This window comes from Phyllostomus hastatus, unplaced genomic scaffold (assembly GCF_019186645.2).
Source record: "Phyllostomus hastatus isolate PE091 unplaced genomic scaffold, TTU_PhHast_1.1 phas_scaffold_129, whole genome shotgun sequence".
NCBI classification, from domain to species: domain Eukaryota; kingdom Metazoa; phylum Chordata; class Mammalia; order Chiroptera; family Phyllostomidae; genus Phyllostomus; species Phyllostomus hastatus.
In genome coordinates this window covers 16,239,365-16,263,610 of record NW_025334009.1, presented here as the reverse complement: position 1 = coordinate 16,263,610, position 24,246 = coordinate 16,239,365, and the positions used below count along the sequence as shown (strand labels likewise).

General features: G+C 43.6%; 1 protein-coding gene across 2 annotated transcripts in view; it reads left to right on the top strand.

Annotated features, from left to right (window-relative positions):
- The first annotated feature begins 18,220 nt into the window (after window positions 1–18,220).
- The window catches only part of TGFBR2 (transforming growth factor beta receptor 2), an 83,246-nt gene continuing 77,220 nt past the window's right edge, over window positions 18,221–24,246 (top strand). The window contains exon 1 of one of the 2 annotated variants that reach the window (XM_045856750.1): window positions 18,221–18,355. Coding sequence is in view for 1 of the 2 variants with exons in the window: in XM_045856749.1 (XP_045712705.1) it covers window positions 18,646–18,739 (94 nt within the window). In the remaining variant the exon portion in view is untranslated. The other variant, XM_045856749.1, reaches the window with a different exon arrangement.

Here is a 24,246-nt window from a genome sequence, read left to right as displayed (position 1 = left end):
TGGGCCAGGCCCACTTCCTGGAACTGATCAGACGTGACTTAGCTCAACAATCTAACAAAGATTGCCCAAGAGCAGTGGCATCCTAAGGGTGGGTCTGGGAGGGGCTGGCTGGCCCCGCTTCCTAGACGTAGTGCCTGAGGACAATGCTAACACAATGATAAAACCGACTAAAAGGCAGCCTACTTTTTATGAATACCATGTACTTGCAAATCTGAATAATGATAGTGATACAGAGATATTCCTCTCTAAGGAATGTTAAGTTCTAAGCAATGGCTGGGATTATGATTGAACATTTAAAATCTATAATATGTAACTAGAAAATTAATAGGTTTTATTATTTCCACATGAAACCCAGAGAATCCTCACTTAGCTTAGACCAGAACCCCTGGCCCCAGCTCTGTGCACTCACTTGGAGAGGAAGTTTGGAAGGGTTTGAAATCCTCTGAGCTGACTGCAGGCAAAGTCCTTGTCTCTAACCCCTGCTGTTACTACACATTCCAGCTTAAACATTAGCCCAGAAATAAACAATGATGACACAGAGACTGCAAAGACAAGAAACAGAACTGGAGTGGTGAATTCGGTCGTTGCATGGTGTTTTAATTTGGGTTTACAATTCTTCAGCTGCAGAGACATTTAGTTAAAGCCCCTGGAATCAATCACACTGCCTTTTTGTTTGTTTATTTTTAAATTTGTTTTTCCATAACCATTGACATACAACATTATATTAGATCCAAGTGTGCAACATAATGATTAGACATGTGTAGACTTTACAAAGTGATCACAAACCTACTATCTTAAAGAAACAAATATATAGGTAATCGCATTTTGCAGGGGTTAGGGTTGTAAAGTGGAATTTTTATCACCGCTGCCAAATTTACATTTATGTTTAAGATTTTTCACAACTATTTCCATATGTGTTCCTTCACACAGAAGAACCATTTTTAAATTAAAATTAATCAAGCAGATTCTTTGATCAATTATGGATGAAACAGGTTGAACAATCTAGCTATACACCTTTTTTTAGGAATTCTGAAGATTAATTTGATGAAGTCATCAACAAATTGGAAGAAATTAAGCCCCAAGAACAAACTGTCATGTTATTATTTATTACTATGAGTGAATGGTATTCACTTTCCCCTTTGTTTGGAAAGTACATTAATGTAATTACAATGTGTTAACCCATTACTATTTCTTTTTTGACCATTAACATAATGAATCCTTTACTTCAGAATTATTACTGAGAATAGTTCTATCGATTACAGAAGGGTGGTGTTAAAAGGGGATGAGCTCTGGGTGATAATCATGCTAGATCTCTCACACTGTGAGGGCCCCTGCTCCTCTTCTACCCCAGATGGGGCTCCCACCATCTAGCAGATGGAAGCGGCAGATCTTCACCTGACCTGCTTTTGAACTGAATTCAGTGCCAGGTTGTTATCTGCAGTAGACCTTTCTGCACTGTGACATTTTCCCAAAGATCCCCGTCCTGGGGAGTTTGAGAGTAATTCACTCTTAGGTTGGTTCCACAGCATTGTGCCCACGGACAAGTATGTCATGAATGAATGCTTACATGACCATCTCCCCCAGTAGATATGCGCTCCTTTAACATAAGGAATGTGCATCAATTACACGATTTCTACCACTTTTCAGGTACCTAGTAAACTACATTGAACGAATGAATGAATGAATGAATGACTAGATTGTGCTCTCATCTGAGAACAACCCTTTGTAAATACATCAGATTTACATTCTTACTGAATTAAGTACTTTTGAAAAGAATGATTTTTTAAAAGAACATACTCTAACCCTAATATCACTGATATCACTTTAAAACCGTATCTCACTGGCAGAGTCTTCATTGGTCCCCTGGAGTCTTCATCTGCCTCCTGCTTCAATATTGGGTAGAAAAGACCCAGGAACACCCCTTCTCCCTAGCCTATGACCACCCTCTGGTCTCTTTTCCAGTCACTACATTCAGAATTATCTCAGCCATCCTCAGCCTCTCAGATCCACCATCACAGTTTTTTGAGCTCAACTCCTTACTGCCGAGCAACCATGAGATCTCAAACTGATCAGAATTATTCCACTGAGGTGAAGTGGAACTGCCTGGCCAACCCTCATCTGCGGGCCTCCTACACTCACCTCTCTCTAGGCTTCTGGTTCCATGACAAGGATGTGGCCTGATGGGTGTGGGTCACTTCGGCCACGAGTTGGCCAAGAAGAAGCACGAGGGCACCGACCATCTCTTGAAGATGCAAAACCAGCATGTTGGCAGCTACGCCTTCTTCCAGGATGTGCAGAAGCCATCCCAAGATAAGCAGGATAAAACTCAGGACACCATGGAAGCCACCATGGCCTTAGAGAAGGCCCTTCTGGGACTGTAGGCCCTGGGTTCTGCCCGCACAGACGCTCATCTCTGTGACTTCCTGGAGAGCCACTTCCTGGAAGAGGAGGTGAAACTCATCAAGAAGATGGACCAGGCTGGCCGGCCCCAGGCTGGGCTGGGTGAGGGTTTCTTGGAAAGACTCACCCTCAAGCACCACTAAGAGCCTTTGGAGCCCAGAGGCCTTTGAGGGGCCCCTCTGCCTCCCCCTGGTGTCTGGGTTCTGCTTGGGCCTCTCCCTGCAACAGCCTTGACTACCCTGGAGCCCTCTGCCACCGGGGGTGGGGGTGGGGGGCAAATGGAAACAACAAAGCTTTTCACAGCAAAAAAACAAACAAAACACCCAAAACAAAAAATAAAAGCACAACTCACTTATGTTAAGTATCAGAGGATCTGAACAAATTCTTGGGAAATCTTTAAAATAGCCAATAGTCAATTAGTGATATCATGGCAGCCTAGCACAGCAGTTTCCCAAACTTCAGCTTCATTGCTTAGTTACTACTTCATATATTTGCCTAAACTATTATTTATTTATTTATTTATTTATTTATTTATTTATTTATTTATGTGATTATTTAGAATTTATTTTTCTTTAACTCTACCCACTTTTTAAAAACTTCTATGCATATCTTAACCCTGTTGTAAAAAATAATACCCATAGCCCTGGCTGAGTGGCTCAGTTGGTGGAGTATCATCCTGTACACCAGGGTCAGGGGTTTGATTCCTGGTCAGGGCACATACCTGGGTTGCAGATTTGATCCATGGTTGAAGTGCACTGGGAAGGCATCCAGTTGATGTTTCTCTCTCATATTGAAATTCTCTCTCTCTCTTTCCCCCTTCCTCTCTCTAGAAATCAAGAAAACATATCCCTGGGTGAGGATTGAAAGAAAGAAAGGAAGAAAGTCCATAAATATTTGAGTTTTACATGCCTGTTGATTAATTTTTCCAATGCACACTAAAATAAACACATACATATGAAGTACGTCGTGTCCATCCTAGAACCCTCTGAGTATATACACAGAAATATACCCTGTACATGCCACAGGAAACACTGGCTGGCACAGTAGAATGAACCTGGGTTTCGGGATCAGATGACTGGGTGTTCAAGCCAAAGCTCTTTCATTTCCAAGGTGACTTAAAGTCTTTAAAAGATAATTCTTCATGTAAATATGGAGATAAGAAAACTGACCTTAGGGAACTGGGAAAATTAAATAGAGTAACATATACAAATCTCCTAATGCGAGCTTTCCATCGATTACTCAGGGGCTCCGCCATAGCTTTATCTAAAACCTAAACTAATATGTATTGATGTTTCACCCTTCCAATTGTATTTCTTCTTTCTCCACTTCTCACTCTCTCTAAAAATCTCTTGACCACTCTTATCCTAAATGTAACTTCACAGAACCGAAGTGGCTCAATTTTATGCAAAATGACCATCAGTCAAAACAATTGCCTAACAATTGCTTGAATAAAAATAAATAGGAGCCATATTAAAATAAATAGGGACAACCCTTAGGGAGCAAGAGTGCAGGATGGAGGACTTCTACAGGCATTGCTTTCATTGGTTTTCTGCCTTCTCAGAAATACCACATGGGGCTTTGGGCCTTGGTCTCTTTATCTATATAAAATCTTTATCTAAAACCTAAAACATTAGTTGATGAAATGTTGGCTATTCAATACAACATCCCTTTGCTTTCTTGTCGTCTCTCTCCTTCTCTTTTTTAATTCTTATTGCCCAAGTCTACGTAGAGCAAAGTTCACTTGGCTGTGAAAGTGAAAAGACCTTCTACTGGGGTTTCAAGAAAGGATTTTTCAAGTTCAAACAAGTTTTAACGTGAGGTCTCTTAACTTTCTCCTATTGAACCATCAACAGCAGCCCTTATCAGTGTTCTAATCTCCCTACGCTCTTTAACCCAGGTGGCACTAACTTGCTTTTATTTATTCTTATCTCGTTGGGGGACTTACAGTCTCAGAGAGAAAGCAGGTTAAAAACAACAGCAAAAATCAATAGCTGGAATCTGAACAGTGGACGGGAGTTTTAGTTTACATTTCTTTTTTCCAGAGAGAGAGAGAAAAGTGCTTGGCGTTTTGATTGTATGGTACAGGCCTCCAAAGCATTTAATTAAGATGTCTGAGGCCGATAATCACAAATGTGAGGGATTCGGCTCCTTGAATGATCATCCCGCAGAGGGCCCGAAAACAAACAAGCCGAAGCAGGAATGCAGGTTTCTCCTTCCTCCCCTTCCTCCCTGGACTCAGCAGACTGGCCACACACACGTGCCCTCCCCAGGGGTCAGTCTGACTGTGGCCAGAAGAACAAAGACTCTGCCTTAAGGCAGTTCAAATGCCACATCTATCATTTTCCACGGTAGGGCTCAGTTACTGAAGTTCACTCACAGGCTCGGTTTCCTGGAAGGTTATATGGAGTTTTGTGGAAACCAAATTGAAAAACTGCCCTGATTGTTTATTACTGCATAACACGCCATGCCAGGATTTAGTGGTTATATCAGTGGCTGTGTTTTTTTTGCTTATGAATTTTGTAGGTCAGGAATATGAACAAGGTGTATGATCAATATGGCTTGTCTGTGCCACACCGTCTAGAACATTAGCTGGGGAGACTCAGTGGCTGGGCTTCACTTGAATGGATGGGGCCCGAGATTATCCACTTATACATCTGGTACCGGAGCCCGCTTGTCTCAGGTGCCTGGGGCTCACTGGCATCTCTTTCAATGTCGTCTCAGGAGTCTCTCCATGTGATTTCTCCTTAGGGCCTCACCACCATGGCAACTTTAAGGCGGTCAGGTTTCTTCCAAGGGTAAGTGGTCCAGAAAACAAGGCGGAAGCTGCAGGGCCTTTTATGACCTAGCCTTGGGAATCGCATGGCATCATTTTCACTGTGCTTTGTGGGGAAGGGCATGCTTCAGCCCTCTAAGATTCACAGGGAATGCACACAAGTACTGTACTGAAAACACGCTGTATTTAAAAGCACGAGGCCCCATACCTGGAATATCACTGGAGCTCCAGAAGTATTATAGATCAGAATGCCCCCAAATGAATTTCCTGTTGTAATAATACTGTAATAAATAAATTATAAACTATGTGAGCATATTTTTTACAAGGCACTTGTATCTACATTAACTCATGATGTCACTGTACCCCTATCTAGCAAGAGAAATATTTTCCCTTATTCTGGAAATAAAGAAAGTGACATTCAGAGAAGTTAAATCAGTTGCCAAGGATTGCACAGCTAGTATGTACAAGCTGGGCACAAAACCCAGGGTATCTAATTCATGATGCAATCTGCCTCACTTTGTAACATGAAGGGGAATAAATGCACCCCAATATGTAAGTATGCAGTTCTCTATGTCGAGAGAGGTGATCATCATTGAAAATTTCAGCTCATCAACTACAAAACTTGCGTGTATATTATAGCCTACTTTCATCTCCCTTTTAAATCTATGTTTCTTTTACTAACTTGTTAGAAAAGTAAAGTCGTAATGTCTCTCCCTTCTACTATGGGACAATAAACTCTGTGAAAATATTCTTGGGCTGACTCCTCCTTTTTGGTGTCATAAGACAGAAAAGTCCCTGACTGAATGACCACCTTCCCAGAAGCCTTTGAGTTGCTTACATTGGACAGGAATGTGTTCCTCAGGCTTTCTCCCATGGTGGCTGGTGTCCCTGGATGCTGGTGTCCCACTGTCCACTCTTCTTCTCCTTCAGTGGGAAGTGAGCACTTAAATTGTGGCTAGTTCAGAGCGACATATATAATGAAAATCAAAGACTTAGTATAAAAAATAATATAACGTATCTCAATACTTTTTTCTACTAATTATGTGTTGAAATGATAACACTTTGGGTATATTGGTTTAAATAATATATGTTATTAAAATTGATCTTCCCTGTTTCTTTTGATGTTTTTTAATGTGGCTGCTGGAAATTTAAACATACATGTGTGGCTTACGCCAAATGGGTGTTAGATCGTATTTATCGGAGCAGTGTGAGGCCCAGGGCTGTGCCCTAAATTCCAGCGACCTGCCAAAACTTTCTTCACAGATGCAGCTTCAGTTTGTAGTTAATATTAGTATAACGACATGACTAACAAGACAACTAAAAGCTAAACATATTCGGTCAAGTTTGTGTCCCAATCTGGCAAACCTGCAGACATGCGTGGAAAACATGGGTGGAAATGGGAGAGACGAACATTAGAGCCGATGACGCACGTGGGGAGGGGCTACGTACCTGAATAAAACACCGATGTTTTCACCTGTCTCAGCTTAGGCTGTTCACTAAGTGCTTTTGTAATACATGGATACATAAAGGAACACACGTTTGGGGAACTATTTTTAAAAGGTGTATGCGAGATGATCTGTTCTTTAAAAGGTTTTAGAGAATAACTGTGGCTATTTGGACTAGGGGGGGAAAGCAAAGCGCACTGGCAGTAACGGCATTCTTTGCTTCTATACTACTTGTTGTGTGTGGTCGTGTGCCCAGCTAAAGCACCATGTTCTCTAGCCTCCTTGACAACTGTGTGTGTCGAGTGACTAAACTCTGGAAAATCAGATGAACTTTTGGGGTGAATTTCTGGGAAATCTCCTTAAAAGAGAAGACAGAATGCTAGAATACAACCATTTTGATTGTGTCCTTCCTTTTATTCCTTCATGGGCCCAGATATGATGGCTAGAGCCCCAGCAGCCTTCTTGTCACTTTGAGGATAGAATCCTCAGGATATGGATATGGAAGTAGATAGGAGCTTATGACCCTGGGAAGCTGCCACAGTAACCCTGAAAGGTCAGTCTCAGGGCTTATTTTGTTTATTTTAAACATGAAAGTATGCAACCACAAAATTTTGGAGACCCTTGGTTGAGGAGAGAGGACAGAGTGTTCAGGATTGGTGGTGAGGAATGAATAGCCAAGGGAAAGTAAACCAGGCCACGGGAGGATTAGAGAGAGTTTAGGAAGAAGAAGGACTCACTTTCAGCACTGCACCAACCTACACAAGGGCAAGAATCAAATCTGACCGCCCAGGGACTCTTTCTTGCTTAAGTTCCTTGGGGTGCCCTAGCACTATCATGATCAAGTCAAAATAAAACTCCTTCATGATCAGGCACTGGCTACCAAGATGCTCTGAGGCCATGCAATGAGGGGAAGACAACTATGAGGGCATCACGGGAGTGTCCAGAGCAGTGGTTAAACTAGAAGAGATCTCTCTACTCACGCAGATTCTATCATTGTGCCCAATCCCCTGTCTCCATCAGCTGGGGCTCTCCTGGACAGGCAGCTCCACTGAGCTCCTCTGTATGTCGAGATACTATCTGCCAACTATCAGTCCCTCGGCTGCCTGACTGACTGTAGCAATTCTCCCAGGGCACTCTGGCTCCTAAATAGGTGAAGTGCATGGACTTAAGAGGTTGACTTAAGCATGGCATTATACCCTAAGGCAGGTTCAGTGGGGAAAGCCCAATCTAGAGAGGTGTGAGCGAGCAAAAAAGAGAGGTTAGGAAGACGACAGGGAATGGAAGAAAGGACAGGCAGTGACTGATTTGTGTTCTGGCTGTTCCTGGCTGTGCAGCCTCAGGCAAGTCACTAACATCCTGGAATCTCAATTTCATCATCTGTAAGGTGGAGTTAATGCTCTCCCTGCTTACATCATGTGAGTTTCTTGAGAAACAAATAAGATCATATAAGTGCAGACTCTTTGTGAACTAGAAAATGCTGCGCCAATATTATTTTTAGGTCTGACGAGACACAGCACACTTCACCTACAAGTGGGATGTTATGTCCAGCAGCAGTCCCCAAACTTTTTGGCACCAAAATTTTCGTGGGAGACAATTTTCCCACTGGCCAGGGGCAGGGATGGTTTCATGAAGGATGATTCAGGTGCGTTACATTCAAGCTCACCTCGTGCTCTGCGGCCCCAGGTCCTAACAGGCCCGGACCAGTACCAGTCTGTGGCCCAGAGGCTGGGAACCCCTGATGTCCAGAATTGTTCTTTTTCTGTAAAAGATATTTACGTAAGAGACCTGATTGGAAAAGTAAAACTACACAAATTCTATGGTAAAACCCTAATCCAGTTTTCTATACTCAGAGAAAAATATCCTAGGGATCATGGATGTTTCCCATAAAAGAAGCAAATACATTTCATTGGAGCAGATGGCTGAGCTGCAAAAAAAGTAGGGCATAATAAAAGGTATCTATAAAATCAGTCAAATAAAGCATTGTGTTACGAAAATTGCCCAATGTCTTTGAGAAGTTTGTTTTGTAGTGATAACGGTAAATTTCAAAGGCAGCCTCTCTGAACTACTTCCTGTGGAATTGTAAAGAATCAGTAGCGTTCTGCTAGCCTTTAGGTGGAGAATGAGCAGATGGTTTAATGATATTATGACTTAAAGATAAGCATTTACCGTGGCAGCTTTAAACAAGAGCCAGGTTCAAGTTCAGGAAGGAGGCAAACCTTTGAAATGCTTGAAGGCACAAGCGGCACATGCTTTTCCAGTGACTCAGTGGGTTAATAATTAATAACCTCCTGAGGCTTGTGCAAATGATTATGCAAGGGCACACATCACACTGTGGTTTCTTCCTTCCAGATAACACTAAAGCGTCAGTATTTTGTTACCAAATAGTCTTTGCAATCGTTCTTAGCAGTTAATCTAAAATGTCTGCGTTTATAAATCTGCTGTGAACTGACCAAAGTTATCTTGTTAATGACAAATACTTGGTTACCTTTGGCAGAAGGGAGAAGTGAGAAATAGCAGACACCCCAAGGTCTTCCCACCTCCTTGCTACCAGGTAACATTTACCAATGAAAATAAGTCTCAGATTGAATTCTGCTACACATACAAATAGTTATTAGCAACCCAGCATTGGCCTGCGCTTTAGGAAGATGAAGACCCTTCTCTAAGTCTTTTAATGTACTCTGAAAGTATTTTGCAGGAAATGTTCAGTCCAGAAAAATGTGACAATCTCTTGCAGTAGGATTCAGTTAATCTGAGATCCAGGGCAAAAATCTTCCAAAAGTGGCTAGACACAGGCTACTGGGCTAGGTTTAGGGCTCATTCCTAGGAACTAATCAACATATCTTGAGCACCAATCATTTCACTAATATGAGTTTTATTTCTGACCTTTATGATGTCAATTAACAAAACTTCGGGAATCCATCTGAGACAAAGATGGCGAAGCTGCCTAGGGCAGAAGTCTTTTGATAAGAGCTTTCTAAATGCTACCATTATCCTAGAAAATTTATCTTCGACTAGGGTACAAAGTTTTACTAGAAATCTTCGAAATTCATTGAATCTAATTAGCACACTTTTATATTATACGCTCTAAGATATGAATTAACATAGATGTGAAGTACATATCAGGTATAGCTTTTCAACTGGTTACCATCATCACTTTTCTGGCACTAACTCCACCTAAAGACATATTTTTAAGTTAATGAACCTGTACTGTTAGGTGATTTTTGTACTTTTGTGAAATGAACAATTAAAATAGTACTAATTGAAGTAATAACTTATACTTGATTAAGTTTCTAACTCCCAAGTCTTGTGATGTAATTTGGTTAATAACTACTTATTAAACTGAATGATTTTGGAGCTTGGAGAAAATAATGTCAAAATGAGAGGGAAGTTGTTCAGAATTTCTAAAGCCGGCATGCATCGAATTAGAGAAGAAAAAATGTAAAGCTATTTTGTGGTAATTTTCTTTTTTAAAAACTGAAGAACTGGAAATGAATATTTTTACCAGCTTTATATTGATTAATGTAACTAAGTGTCAAGGACATATGTGGGGGGATAAAAAAAACAAACAGAATTGTCTTCTGGAGGATGGGCCCCTAATAGTACAGGTTCTCCCACTAGGTGAGTATTATAGGAAACCATCTGTATCAGTGTGCCAACTGGTGTTGTTGTGAGAGGCTGTGATCGGCTTCAGTGAATTATTTTTTGAAGACGCTTTCAATGTGTTTGCCCATTTCATGATGCATGATTTACAAGCTTACCTGCTCACACCTTGCTGAGTGTTCAGCAGTTTTTGACCAAAACCAGCATGACTTCCATGCCCCACCCTTCCTATTCACTTGATCTTACACTGATTGACATCTTTTTGCTCCTCTGATGAAAAAAGGCCTTCAAAGGGAAATGTTTTGCCAATGTGGAAGGGGTGAAACAAAAAAGGTACAAGCACTAATGCAAAGGCATCAATATCAGTGAGTTCAACAGCTGTTTTGAGCAGTGGGAAAAAATCTCTACAGGTGTATTGCATCAAATGGAGAGTACTTTGAAGGTGACTGAAATTTAAACATGTAAGAATAAATACAGAATTTTTTATAAATAAATTCTGGGGTTTTCTGGGTCCCCCCTCCACGTAAATGTTCTCTCAGGAGGTGAAATCTATCCTCCTTTATTTGTACCATTTTCATGTTTAGGAAGCATCTTTCAGCAGTCTAAGAGAAAGTTTATGTTGGTGTTTAAATTCCACGGCAAACATGTTGAGCCTCATTTGGTGGTCAGGCATCGAGAGCATTACAGATTCCCCTTCTCAAATTCACGATCAGCAGAGTCTCAGTTCTTGAACATTGCATAGTATGGTGGTTATTCATTGAAAACCCCTCTCATTCATGGTATTTATTGAGCAACAAATGTGGATCAGGCCTAGTAAGCTAACGGTGTGAAAAACACAGTCCCACCCTTAAGAATGCCACATTTCAGTTGTGGAGACAGAAACATGGCCAGTGTAATGGCAGCGGATGACGGAGGGGCTCAGAGCCTGGGCTCTGTAGCCAGTTGCGCTGGGCTGGGATCCTGGCCCTGTCATGACCTACCCTCTCTGGGGGTCAGTATTCTCACCTATAGAGTGGGTATGATAATACAGCCTGCCTCACAGGGTTGTTAGGAAGACTGCAGGCATGTATTCACGTAAAGAACTCAGAGTCGTGTGTGGCACATGGTAGTAAACATGCTGGACATCACAGGTTGGCTACAAAGTCGTTCAGTTATTTGGGGTATGGTGCTTTGGAAGTTGCCTTCTGCAAAAACATCCCTTTCTTTGTCCCAAGCCAGTCCAGACGCCAGCTCCTACTAAGCTGAGTTTTATACTAGTTTTCTTACCTGCTGATTTCTCCCCACTCCCGTGATCACGAGTCTACTTCGGACGTGCTGTTTCACACCTGTGTTTCTGACACAGCCATGCCCTCAGATGCATCTTTCAGGCCCTCAGATCACTCACTGGAAAATCTCATATGAAATCTATGATCATCTCCCTCCCCCGATAAAAATCTCCTTCAATGTCTTTAGTCATCTTGAATGTGAAATACAAGCTCTTCTGTCGGGCACGAAAAACAGGGCCTCTCAGAGCTGAGGTTACCTTGGGCCACTCTTGGGTTCTGAGATTCCTTATTAATTGTATAAAAACAGAATACTAAAAGTCACAAAATGTTGGTGTATTTCCATGTTTGCAACATATAATTAAACATATAAAATATAAATATATATAAATATGCATTCATCTATAAACAAAATCCCTAAAAGTGTAATCCAGTGATCCGCAAGATACTTTAAGGAGCCACATAGTTCTTAATTCACAGTTGTTGTGGTTCTGTGTCTGGTGCACAGATGGACAGCCATATGGTGGCTGGGACATCTTTCTCTGTCCTTTCCTTCAGCGGACTGCTCTGCACTAGTTAGACACGATTTTGACTGGAGCTAACCATCTACACAATATCAGTTTATTATGTCTTATGATTCTGCAATCTGGACTGGGATTGCTAGGCCTTTGCTAGGTCTGAAAAGTCCAAGATGGCTCCATCAGTCCACACGTTCGGTGCCTTTGCTGGGAGGGCTGGACAGCTGGTGGGTGGCCGGGTACCTTTCTCTCCATGTGGCCTCTCCAGTGGCTCGCTTGGGCTTTCTCACATCATGATAGTCTCAAGGTGTGCAGACTTCTTACCCAATAACTGCTTTCTAAGAGAGGAAGTCTGTCTTTGAGGCCAGTGCTAGAACGGGCATTTTGTCATTTCCACGACCTTCTGTTGGGGAAAGCTCACCCAGATTCAAGGACGGAGAAAACAGGAGAGACTCCATCCCACTTCTTAAAGTGAAGAGTAACGTGTGAGTGCAGTGCAGGAGGGAAAGGGCCACGGCCACCAGTGAAGACTACCTGCCGTACTCAGAAATGTCCACACTTAAGGAGATGCTGGTATTGGTTCAGCAGTTCTACCCGGTGACACTTCTGCTCTCTTCTCATTGTCGAAAGGTGATTGGATCACCTCTCACAGTTTCATCCTCCCTCCAGTGTGTTCAAAGATGGGAAACAGGAGTGGTGAGGAGTGGAGTGGCTCTCCTTGGGCACTTCTTCGTCATTAGCTAGGACAACATTTTTCTCACAAGCCTTCATCAGATTTCTCCTTATACTTCCTTGCCCAGAATTGGATCATATGTCTACCTTTAAATAAGGATGGGACCTTTTCCTAAGATGTAGTTAAATCTACATCCTAAAATAAAATTGGACTCTGACAGCAAAGTGGAAAGGGAGAATAGGTTTTTGTTTTGTGTAAGCAAGCAGTGGTGTTGGCCATCTTCTGTAAATGCACATGGAACTACATCTATAGATGACACCAAAAATTTAGAGTCCTACTGCCCTCCTCACTCCCGTTTCCCATAACAAACCCCATGATGGTTTGTGACTGCAAGAACTTTTTGCATCTAGTGGGATGAGCTACAGTCATGAGGAAAAGGGCATGAATTTGGGGAGGGGTGCAGAACTGGGGCCAAAAATGAAATCTAAAATCCCTTCAGATTTATAGTGTAGGCTTTCTGAAGTATTTGCATGTCCTTACCTGCTGCAAGCTCACTCGTCTCCTTGTTTTCACAGCTGATCTGTGCATCTGTACCATCTTTCTCATGGCTTCACTGACCTTTCTTCAGGATTCAACTCAAAAGCCATTTCTTCCCTTAGGCTTTCTCCTAGGCATTATAGTGGCCCATAATGCCCCCTCCTGTGGTACCCTGAGCTTATCACCATTGTGACAACCATATTATCCTATTGATTCATATCAGCTGTTTATTTATCAGTGTTTCACATTTGATCATAAGGACAGCCCAGAGCCCTTCAGTTGAGGCTGGGATTACATTTCTGAGTCCTTCTGTCTTCATTGCACTTAACACAGCATTTGGGCCGCAGAATGAATGAAATGCTGGCTGAATCAATAAATAGATGAATGGTAGGGTGAAATTAGATCCTAAAGACAAGGGAAAGACATTGGATAATTTTAAATGGGATTGTTCTCATGCTTTTGGAGGGGAACACTTTGGTAACAGTAGAGGATGTAGTAGAATGGGGTGAGACGAGAGAGGCAAGAAGATGAGGAAATTTAAATAATGCTACATGAAATGAGAAAAGAACTAAAACAATGTCAGCAATGGGAATGAGAGCAGAATTGATTTGAGAGATGTTTAGGAAGTAAATAGGCTCCAATACCTACTATGTTCTGGAGGGTAAAACAGAGGCAAACTCCTAGCTGACTTTCATGTTTCTGGTTTGGGTCACCCATTGGAGAGGGCACCTTTACTTGATATAGGAAACGTGCCAAGGGGACAAACATTTTGGAGTTCCACTTTAAAGTAATAAATGTGAGTGCCAGCAGAACATCTATGCAGAGAATAGTTGGAATAAATGTAGCTTTGGTGAGAAATTAGAACTTTTGGTGAGAAATTAGAAATTGGCCATTAGATTTGGAAATCATCGTGTACCAGTGGAGCCAGAGAAATAGATGTGTTCCCCAGCAGGAGTGAGAGGGGGCGGGCAGAGGACAGAATTGGTTAGCACTTGCATGTGAACAACAAGTGGGAAAAAACAAACCTGTAAAGATATGGAGAAGAGACAGCTGAGCCAGCAGGCAGGACCTGGCGTGTGTTCGTTTGACGGGGCCGCACGAACAGTTATGGCTCTAGACAGGCCTCAGTTCCAACCTGGGTTCTGTCCCTTTCTGCCTACGTGGCCTTTGCCAAAGACTCCAAATACTCCAATACTTACTCTCCCTAATCCTCAAATTCTTTACCTGGAAAGTGAAGATTACAGTAGTACTGCAGGAACTTGTTCCAAAATGTTAACAGTGATTATCTTTTAGTGATAAGGTTAGGGATTCCTTGTATTTTCTGCCTTTGGCTTGTCTGTATTCCAGACTTTTTTCCTACCTAAAAGTAATATATCAGTGTGTGTGTGTGTATATATATGTATATAAATTTTTTTAAGTTATTTTTTTCCAAAAAAAGCTATTCATGCCTTCTGTAAACATGTGACATAATGCAGGTTCAGTTGGTATCATGAAGAACTGCAAACAAGGACATGGATTAGGGAAATAGGTACTTTTATTTTTCCCTCAATTAAAGACAAGAAACATACATCGAGTACTGTAAGGCACAGAGTGGGGTTCAAAGTTGACAAAAGCATATCTGTGCTTTCAAGGACTTTACAATTGGTGGGGTAGAATTCCAAAAAAAGAAATGCATCACTATAATGCACTTCATGTCAATATGGAGCAGATGTTTTAAAAAATAAGATAAAAAATAAACTTAATGCTTCTTGGGTTCTCCCTGGGAGAGGGGAGAGGAGATATCTGATGAGGCTGGAAGAATCCCAGGATGTTTCCTGGAGGAGCTCGCATCAGGGACGACCTTGCATCAGGCATGACCCTGAAAGGGTGGGTGGGTGACGCTCACACAGTCACTGTTGTCTCAGTGCTTATCGGTCTGCTTCACAACAGAAGGACGATTGGGCAACAGGTAAAAGCGGAGAATGCAGAATGAGGGACCTCCATGGAGAGGGATCTCCCTGGCAGTGGCTGGAGTCACCAGCAACCTCAACAGCTGCATGTCAGCAAGTTCAGGGGAGCACAAACGTCTTGCTTCATTGCAATTGGGAAAGGCAGGGCTCACATTAACTACATTTTGATTCAGTCCCATTGTTTTATGTATGCGTGTTTAGAGTTTGTAAAACTGGAAAACTGAAGATGTTCGAGCTGTTTAACCTTGGCTGAAGTTGTTTTTACCGTTGTTGAACTTGGTAAGGGCTTAAACGTTACCTTCCTTGTTTTTTAAGTCCTGAGTCGAGCTTTCATTTTTTGTTTCCATCTGCAAATGGCCCAGTTTTTGCATTTGTATATTAGCTGTCTATGTGAATACACAGACAGTTAATATTAAGTCAAGTATACAACTGTGCATGAGGCAATGTCTTAATTGAAAGTATCAAACTTCTCTTTCAATGACAATTAGGTGATCTAGACATTTTTTTTAAATTGTCAAGTTGCAATATGTGTGAGTTTACACGCCTATGATTTCATCATGATGGTTGCTGAAAGGCGAGTTTGCACTTGGCAATGCTGAATTCAGACTCTCAGTTTTACAGGAGATTGAGGATTCAATCAGAAATGTTAATGACAAACAAAATTAAAACCAGCATTAGTGATACACAATGACAGAGACCACCAGTTAAATATTTCACCATGGAATGAAATACCTCAAACCCGGCCTCTAACAATGTAAACATCTGTCTTTGCAATAAATATGGAAAAGAAAATCTTTAGAATCAGTCAGACATTTATTTGTCTCAGTGTGTTTTGGGGAGAAAGAAAACATATGTATGCCGTCTAGAGGAACTTGGGCAAATTTAGAAGAAAAAAGGAAACTTACACACTTCTCTATTTTTAGGAAAAGGAAGTAGTAGTGACATCACCCTCAGCTAAAATCTAGCTTGTTTATCTCAATTTATTAGGTAATACAATGCCTTCTTCAGAGTAATGAAGTAACTACCAGGATTACATACAATTTCCTTCTGAATCTTTGTTACCTCATTTTGCTCCTTCGTCCAACAAAAATTTATTAAACACCTACTCTGTGCTAGGTGCTGGGGATACAATAATGAGCAGAGGGAAAGTGATCCCAGTCCTCAGAGAACTGGGACTAAAGTGAGGGAGAGGAATGGGAATTAAAGAATGATAAACTATAGCTGTTGTTAAGTGCTAACAAAGAGAGCCAGCCGGTGCCAAGAGAACCTATCATAAAAGATCTACTCAGGGAGGTCAGGGAAAGCTTGCTCATCCAGGAAGTTCTGACTCACCCGAGGAAGATTAGGAGTTGGCTGGGTGAAGAAGAAAGGACGTTCCGAGGAAGGGAAGTGCATCCTGGGAAAGGCTCTGTGTGGGGAGATTAGAGAAGCATTTTCTAGGCACTCGGAGAAGGCTCTCAGCAGGAGAGGGAGGGAATTCCGAAGGAAAGCTGCAAGAGAAAGGGGGACTTGAAGGCAAGCTGAAGGGCCTGTTTCCAATCCTCTATCTCAGGGGCAATGAGAAGCCCTTTAATGATTTTAATCAGAGGGTTGGTATAACCAGGTTTGCATTTTGAAACAATGACTTCAGCTCTGGTTTGAGGAGCTGAGTAAAAGGGCTCAGAATGGCCGTGACTGAGCGTGAGTGGCTGGCGGACTCCTGCTGAAGGAATGGCAATGGCCCCAGGTAAAGTGGCCGCAGAGGAAGAAAATGGGGAGAAGGGGATTTTGAACATAGCTTTTCTCCATCTTCAAGTGCCTCCAGTGTCCCAACCTTATGGGTGGGCAAGTGGATGCCCAGGCCTCCCAATGTCCCTGCCCTTTCTGCGTCCTAAACCTAAGAGCTGAGAGGTGATATTTTTCTAAAAGACACATTCAGAGGCAGCTTCAGTGCTGGTTTGGGACCACAGTGGCAAGACTTAAGGTGCCAGGATCGAGCCAATGAACCTGTAGCTTGACAAGGAAGATTTCAGGAGCTGGGTTTATGGGAGGGCTGTTTGCCTTAATGGATTTCCAGTAAGCTTGGCCACCTTCCCTCTCTGCAAACAGTCTCTGTCTCAGATAAAGGAGTCAGTTGCTCCACGTGCTGGAAGATCTCCTGACCAGAGGGCTATACAGACTGGAAGTCTCAAGAGCTGTTAGTAGGGTGAGCACACGAGTATAATTCCAAGAGAGACCCAGGGAAAAGAGAATGTGTTTGGGTTGGATAATGATTAACTTCAAAACAGATGTACACCCGAATTGTTCGGGGCAAACCTGGTCCCCTGAGCAGGAAGGGAACGTGAAAAGTTCATACTGCCCTGCTCCTACAGTTTCACCTTTTGCAGAGGAGAGGCTAAATATTCTCTCTTCCCTGGCTCCACTGGAATGCAAACCCTGGCATTCAGCTGACTTCCAGGACGCTTTTTATTTTTACATTTTCTGCCATGCGCGATACACGCGGAAGGGGGCCACCACTGTCACTGTGTGCTGGCCCATCCTGTACAATTCCTTGTGGGATCACCCCCAGCAACAGGCATTTCAAAATGGGAGCCCCTACCTAGGAGCTCATCAGAAATGTCCCGTCCTAGATGTGTTGAATCGGAATTGACATTTTAAGAAGATCCTCAGGTGATCGATATGCACGGTATTTGAGAAGTTTCTGGACGTCCACCTATACTGAGAAACATTCTGCAAAGTAACAATGTATGCATACATAACCGAACCAAACGTTTAATGAGACAACACTTACTCTATTTTAATAGAAAACAAGGTGCTCGCAGTTCATTGGATTTCAGCATCCACTCCTGCATTGTGACTTGTACTTTGAAAACACAGCTCCGAAGCACCTAGAACCATCCGAAGAAGGTTGGAAGGTGGGAGAAGGTGCTTTGAAAAGTATATACACTTTCTATGCTCAGTTACTTTGTGAAACGTGTGCACTTAGTCACCCCAGAGTAAATACTTGGAGCCAGTACTCCTGAGGGCGGTGAGGGGCAGCTGAAAGTTTGCCAAAGCTCTAGGAGGGGCTGGTCTTCGGGACATGATTGGCAGCTACGAGAGAGAGCGAGGGCTGGAAGAGAAGAGAGGGAGAAGGCTCTCTCGGGCGGTGAGAGGTCCTGCCCAGCTGTTGGCGAGGAGTTTCCTGTTTCCCCCCGCAGCGCCGGGTGAAGAAGTTGAGTGAGTCACACTCGCGCGCCGGGACCGACGACACCCCGCGCGCGCACACGCCTGGGACAGGAGCGGGCCTCCTGCGCAGCTCCCCTCGGCCGCCGGGGGCCTCCCCGCGCCTCGCCGGTCTCCAGGCCCCCTCCTCGAGCCGCGCCAGCGCCACATCTGGCCGGCACATCTGCCCGGCCGGCCGGGCGCGGGGTCCCGAGAGGACGCGGCGCGGAGGCGCAGCCAGGGGTCCGGGAAGGCGCCGGCAGCTGCGCTCGGGGCTCGGTCTATGACGATCGGCGGGGTCTGCCATGGGTCGGGGGCTGCTCAGGGGCCTGTGGCCGCTGCACATCGTCCTGTGGACGCGCATCGCCAGCACGATCCCTCCGCACGTTCAGAAGGCGGGTGAGTGACCCCCGGCCCGGCTTGGCGTGGCTCCTGGGGTCTCCGGGACTCCCCGCCTCTTCTCTGCGCTTGACAGGCGGTCCCGGGAACGCCGCGCTTGGCGGAAACCGGAACGTTTCCCTTAGGGCATCACGCAGGCTGACTCCCTTAGCCACAGGGATGTGTGAGTTTTACTTTCAAAAGAAAAGGAAAGTTAAAGTTGCAGGGGGCGCGGGGCGCGTTTGGACCCCTTTGTGCGGGCAGGAAAGGCGTTGTGTGTTGGCTGTGTTCAAGGCGCGCCCCAACCCCCGGAAAGGGAAGTTTGAGAAGTTGGTTATCTGGAGGAGGCAGGGTAACAGCGGCCTGGAGCGGCGGCCGCCAAGGCCGCCGAAGCAGCTGGCACACCTGGGGCCACCGCGGCCCGTGGCGATGCTTCGTGCCCATCCAGGACTTGCCGAGCCACCACCGTAAATGGCCAGTTACTCCCTTCTTAGCTCGGGAGAAGGGCCACACACTCCCCCGGGCTGGCTTCTTGGCCGGGAGTTACCGGATAGTTCAACTTGGAAGAAGAGAGGCGATTTGCAAAGGAAAGTTATCTGACTCCACCGAAGGCTTGGCCTCGGTGCGTTAGGGAGTGGGGATTGTCAGGTGGAGGCGGAGAATGCTTTACCGAGGGCCTGCTAGGTGCTGGGCACTGGAGATGTTGCCTGGAGCAAGACAACCCTATCTTCCGGGGGTTGACGGTTCTCTGCAGTTATCTTGGTGGAAACGGAAAGGTTAAGATCGTGATTCTGCTGCCCAAATGATCTCTATCTCTAGAGGTTTTTTTTTGGGGGGGGGGAGGGTGAGGTTGTAGGGGGTGAATGAATGAATTAAGTACTTAACGATGTGTTATGGAAAGTACCGAACCCCTGAGACCTCAAAAAATTAGAATTTGTGCAACTATGAGCCATATAACTGAGTGTCTGCAGCTGTGGTCTACGCAACTGAGTGTTTGGACCTCTCGGGGCCTTAGTTTTCCTCATCTGTAAAATGCCATGGTTAGATTTGGATAATTTTCCATTCCCTCATCTTTTACATCTTTGTCTCTCCCCTCCCCCTTTGATGACCTGGAGATGCCCTGTGTGGATTTGGAAATGTAGAGGATTTGTCAGTCCACGCTATCACAAGCACGGGTTTGCTTTACTAAGGGCCTCAGGCAGATTTACCCACAGGTTTGTAATCTGACTGATGGTGGCCAGAGGGGAGGAGGGCTGGGGATAACGGGAAAGAAGGGGGAAGGATCAAGTCAGGGAACCTGTGTAAAGGACCCAGGGACAGACCAGGGGTGGGGAGGATTGAATGTGGAAGAGGGTGGGTGGGCAGGGCAGGGGAGAGCAATGGGGGAGAAATGGGGACAACTGTAATTGAACAATTGAAAAATTGAAAAAAAAATAAAATGATTTTTTTTTAAAAAGAAAGAAATATGCACCAGGTTCTAAATGGTACATTCCATTGTATTTGAAGTGGATTGAGAAGTTCATATTGAAGACCACATGGAGATGGGAGTTATTAATGGAACAAGGATTGTTGTAAAAGCTGTAAACAAAAATTCCCAACACAAATTTGAGTTCTATGGGTAAATGAAATCCCAGTCAGGGTTTTGTTTTTGGATGTTGTCCTACATTGCAGTACCAGAATGTTCAAAATGTTCCACTGTCTCTGATTATACCCCAGACTCTTAAAAACGGAGTTATATTTAGCTAATAAATATTTTAAATGCACCCTTAATTCTCTGTGTATGTGAAAAATCATTAAAATTTTTGTTTCAGATTACGAAAGAAGGAAATTTGTGGGCTCTGATTTTGTTAGGTTTTGTTTACAAGGATAAGATTTATGATTACAAATTCCAGACTCAATAGTTCATGAGTCAGTTTCATTTCATCTATATACACCCTTTTAAACAATTAAAGGCCTAGTGGCTTTTTTATTTGGGCTTTTAAGCAGTTTTACAAAACCCACAGATATTGTATCTTTATAGAGTTAAAGTTTCAAAATAGTTGGACAAAGATAAATTCAAATTTTGAATTTGTATTTATTTGAAATTAAATTTTCAAAGGTAGTTGAAAGTGGAAAGTAGCTAGAGTGAAGATGAGAAACCTAATTTCATAATTGCATTTTGATTTTCCATGTAGGTAAATGGTTTTAGGATTTTTCTAATGTAATTAGTAAACTGTCAAAACGTTTTGCAGAATATCTTAGTTCATGGCATGTTAGGAAATAAGATTATTTACAGCCTCCTCTTAGGTCACCAAAAAAATAAAAATAAAATCCATGTTCTGTTTAGTGGGTTGACAAGTGAGCAAAGGCTTTCAGTATATTAATAAACTTCACTAACAAATATACTGAACTTTAGAAAAGTTTCGTTTTTGAATTAGTAGATTCATTTTTCCTAAATGCACAGGAGAAAGTACTCTCCTTGGGGAAAACTACATGTCTGAAATTTCTTCAGATCTGAAAAACGTGACTTTATTTTTCAAATCCCTAACAAGAGAAGCTTGTTGTTGACTAAATGTTGGTGAAAGTGTCATACAGGTAAACTTCTGTCCTAAAATCGCTTTATGGTGTGCTTACTTTGTCAGGGTCAGAAATCAGTAGGCCTAGATAGGAACTTTGGTCTGTTTGCTTTTGTTCCCAGAAAGCACATTTTCACCTCTAGGCCACTTCCTTTAATAACATCTTATTTTTAAACCGGTTATGATTTATACAAAACACTCATCGTATTTTTTTTTGATAGCACCCCATGGTGATGAGTCTTCATTATTGTCCGTATAGTCCACAGAACCACCAAATGTTTTTCATTTCAGTTTACCAGTTCTCAGTTATCAAGCTAACTTTCAAAAAGTTTATTTTTCACCCTATTTTTCCAATGAAGAATGACACGTTCTGGGTGCCACTGGAAAGCGTGGCCATTACTCATTTTTCCGTCTCATCAGTATTGATAGAGCCTCCCTGTGCCAGGCAGGAGGTGCAGACCTGGAGACACCATCCTGAATCAGTAAGACAGGCACGGTCTTTGCCCTCATTGTGTTTAACACACAGGAGCGTGTTAAAGGCCAAGAGAACATTCACATTCTAACCCTCTGCCCTTGGAAGCATTACTGACTGAGCACTGGTGGTTTATTTCCTGGACCCCTTTGTCCAAAGTCCACTTTGTGGTTGAATGCTCTAGGGAGAGAGTGCATGTTGAATGCTTCCTTCTCAGTCTCTCTTGAGTATTTTTTTTTCATTAATCTATTCTTTTCCACAACTGCCTTGGTTTCAGGCCCACAATTGGGTCACCTCAGCTCTCCATTCTGTGCCCAGCATGAGCGACCCATCTGTGCCCATCCAGCCTTTCTCTCGAGGATAGCCTTGGAGATAGGAAAGTGTAGGTTTCAAGCGTTGGAATCAGGCCATCGTGGGCTTCCAAACCCACCTCCCACTCACTGGCTGTGTAGCCTGTTGCAATGATGTGACTTTTCTACCCTCAGTGCCCTCATTTGTAAAATGGGGTTTATGGTGTTCTGGTGACGATTCTATGAATTACTCTAAAGTGCTTAACATAGCGCCTGCAACGTAGTAAATGCTCAGTAAGTACCAGCTTCTATTATTCTTTTTCTTAACGTCTGAATCCGGCCTCACATGGTCCTCAGTGACCTGGTTCCTACTTGATTCTGCAGTGCCACATCCTGCCAAGGTTCACACATTGCCAGCCCACTCTTATCATCGCCCTGTGCACACATGCCGTGAGCAGTGGAGGCCCTTGTGCCTTTACTCAGGGTGCCGTGTGGAACGCCTGCTACCTGGATACTGTGCGCTTGTCTTTAAGACTTCACTCAAGTGTGATCTTTTTTAAGAAAGCTGCTTTGAAGGCCTCGGGCTGAGCTAATGGCCTCCTGAGGATAGGCCTCTCTTTTAGCTAGTAACAATCGTTAGCAATAGTAAGGCAAAATGTTATCGTTATGTACCTCCCCTTGCCCATTAGGCTTTAAATTCTCTCAAAGGCAAGGGGTGTGTCTTATTCATTTCTCTTATCTCCAGGTCTCCCACGGTACCTGGTGCATCCTTTAATATCCAGAAAATGCTGAACTCGGCCTCTCCTTCATCCCCCCGCCCCAGATGAAGGGCAGCCCAGTTGAGCATTTTAACAACCAGGCAGTCACTCTTTATTGGGAGTTAGGTCTACAGGGTAAAATCTTACTTTTAGTGAGAAAAATTTTGGCTCTCACGAAATAGGCAATTTGGCTGTTTTGATACTATGTAATTGGTTCTTTTATTCTGATGAGCTCTGGAAAAAAAGAGTGCTGAAGTCTTAATTTAGTTTTTAAGTTTCTTTTTTTCATCAGGGTTTTCTGCTGGGGCTTGTAAGCAGTAAAGCAGAGCTGGTCGAAGGGCAGTGTGGTCCCGTAGCAGCGGCATTCCGCCCTGGAGCAGTGTGGACATTAGTTAGCTCTGATGCAAGCCACCGAAGTAGTTTAAAATAGGGCGCCTCGGAGACTTCCTGGCTGCAGGTTGGCATTATTGAGTCCATTTCCACATAGAAGCACAGCTGTATCACCTGGTTGACCCAGCCTGCCAGGGGTTAATCCAGCAGGTTGAACTCATGGTTTTCAGTAAAGATGACTTAGCCGATATTCATTAGCAGCCAGAACGCTCACCACTCCTTGGGCTCTCCCTCTTTTACTTGTAATATTTTGCTCCCCGGTTACCTGTTGCTTCTGACGGAGGCAGGAAAGCGGTGACTGTCTTCGTTGGCATGTCAGAAGGGCTCGTAATGCTGAGCAGGCAGATCGGCTCATCTCAGGGAGAAGTGGGAGAAGGGAGAATGACTAGTTGAGAATCTGCTCTGAGCTGGCCGCTTGACATTCCTTACCTAGTTTCATCTTCAGGGGATACCTGGAAGATAAGTTTTATTATATTATTTTATAAATTCGGAAGATAGAGTCTGCTCAGGGGTCACTTGGGGTTTGCTTGTGTGTGTGTGCCCTGTGCCGGCTCCTTTTTCAGGGCAAATCTGTATGCGTGTGTGTGTTGGGATGGAAGTGAGGGAGATGGTCAAGGGACATTACATTTGAGAAAGGGGAACCTTCCTCTCCAAGTGTCATCAGTTCGGTGCTCCTGATTTCACGATTTGCTGTACTCCTGGGTTTTTGCTCCTTCCTGATTACCTTTGTAGCACAGAAAATCAAGATAGGGTAGAGTCTCTTGGCACAAGGAAACTCGGCTGTTCCTAGTGGGATGATGGCATCTTGGTGGTGGGACCCACTGCCGGTGACCCATGGTCTGGCTGTTTACAACAGTTGAACGTGCACTGTTGTTGTCGAAGATGTGTGATTGAACCCCAGATTCCAGGCCCAGAGGACTAGCCTCTGTGTGCCGGCCTCAAACAATTGCTGGGGAGGGCTGTAAGGGCAGAATTTACCCAACATAACAAAGAGGGATGATTTGACTTCTGAAGTCCGGATAACTTGAGAACTTGTAAGTGGTTAAGATTTTTCTCATCACGA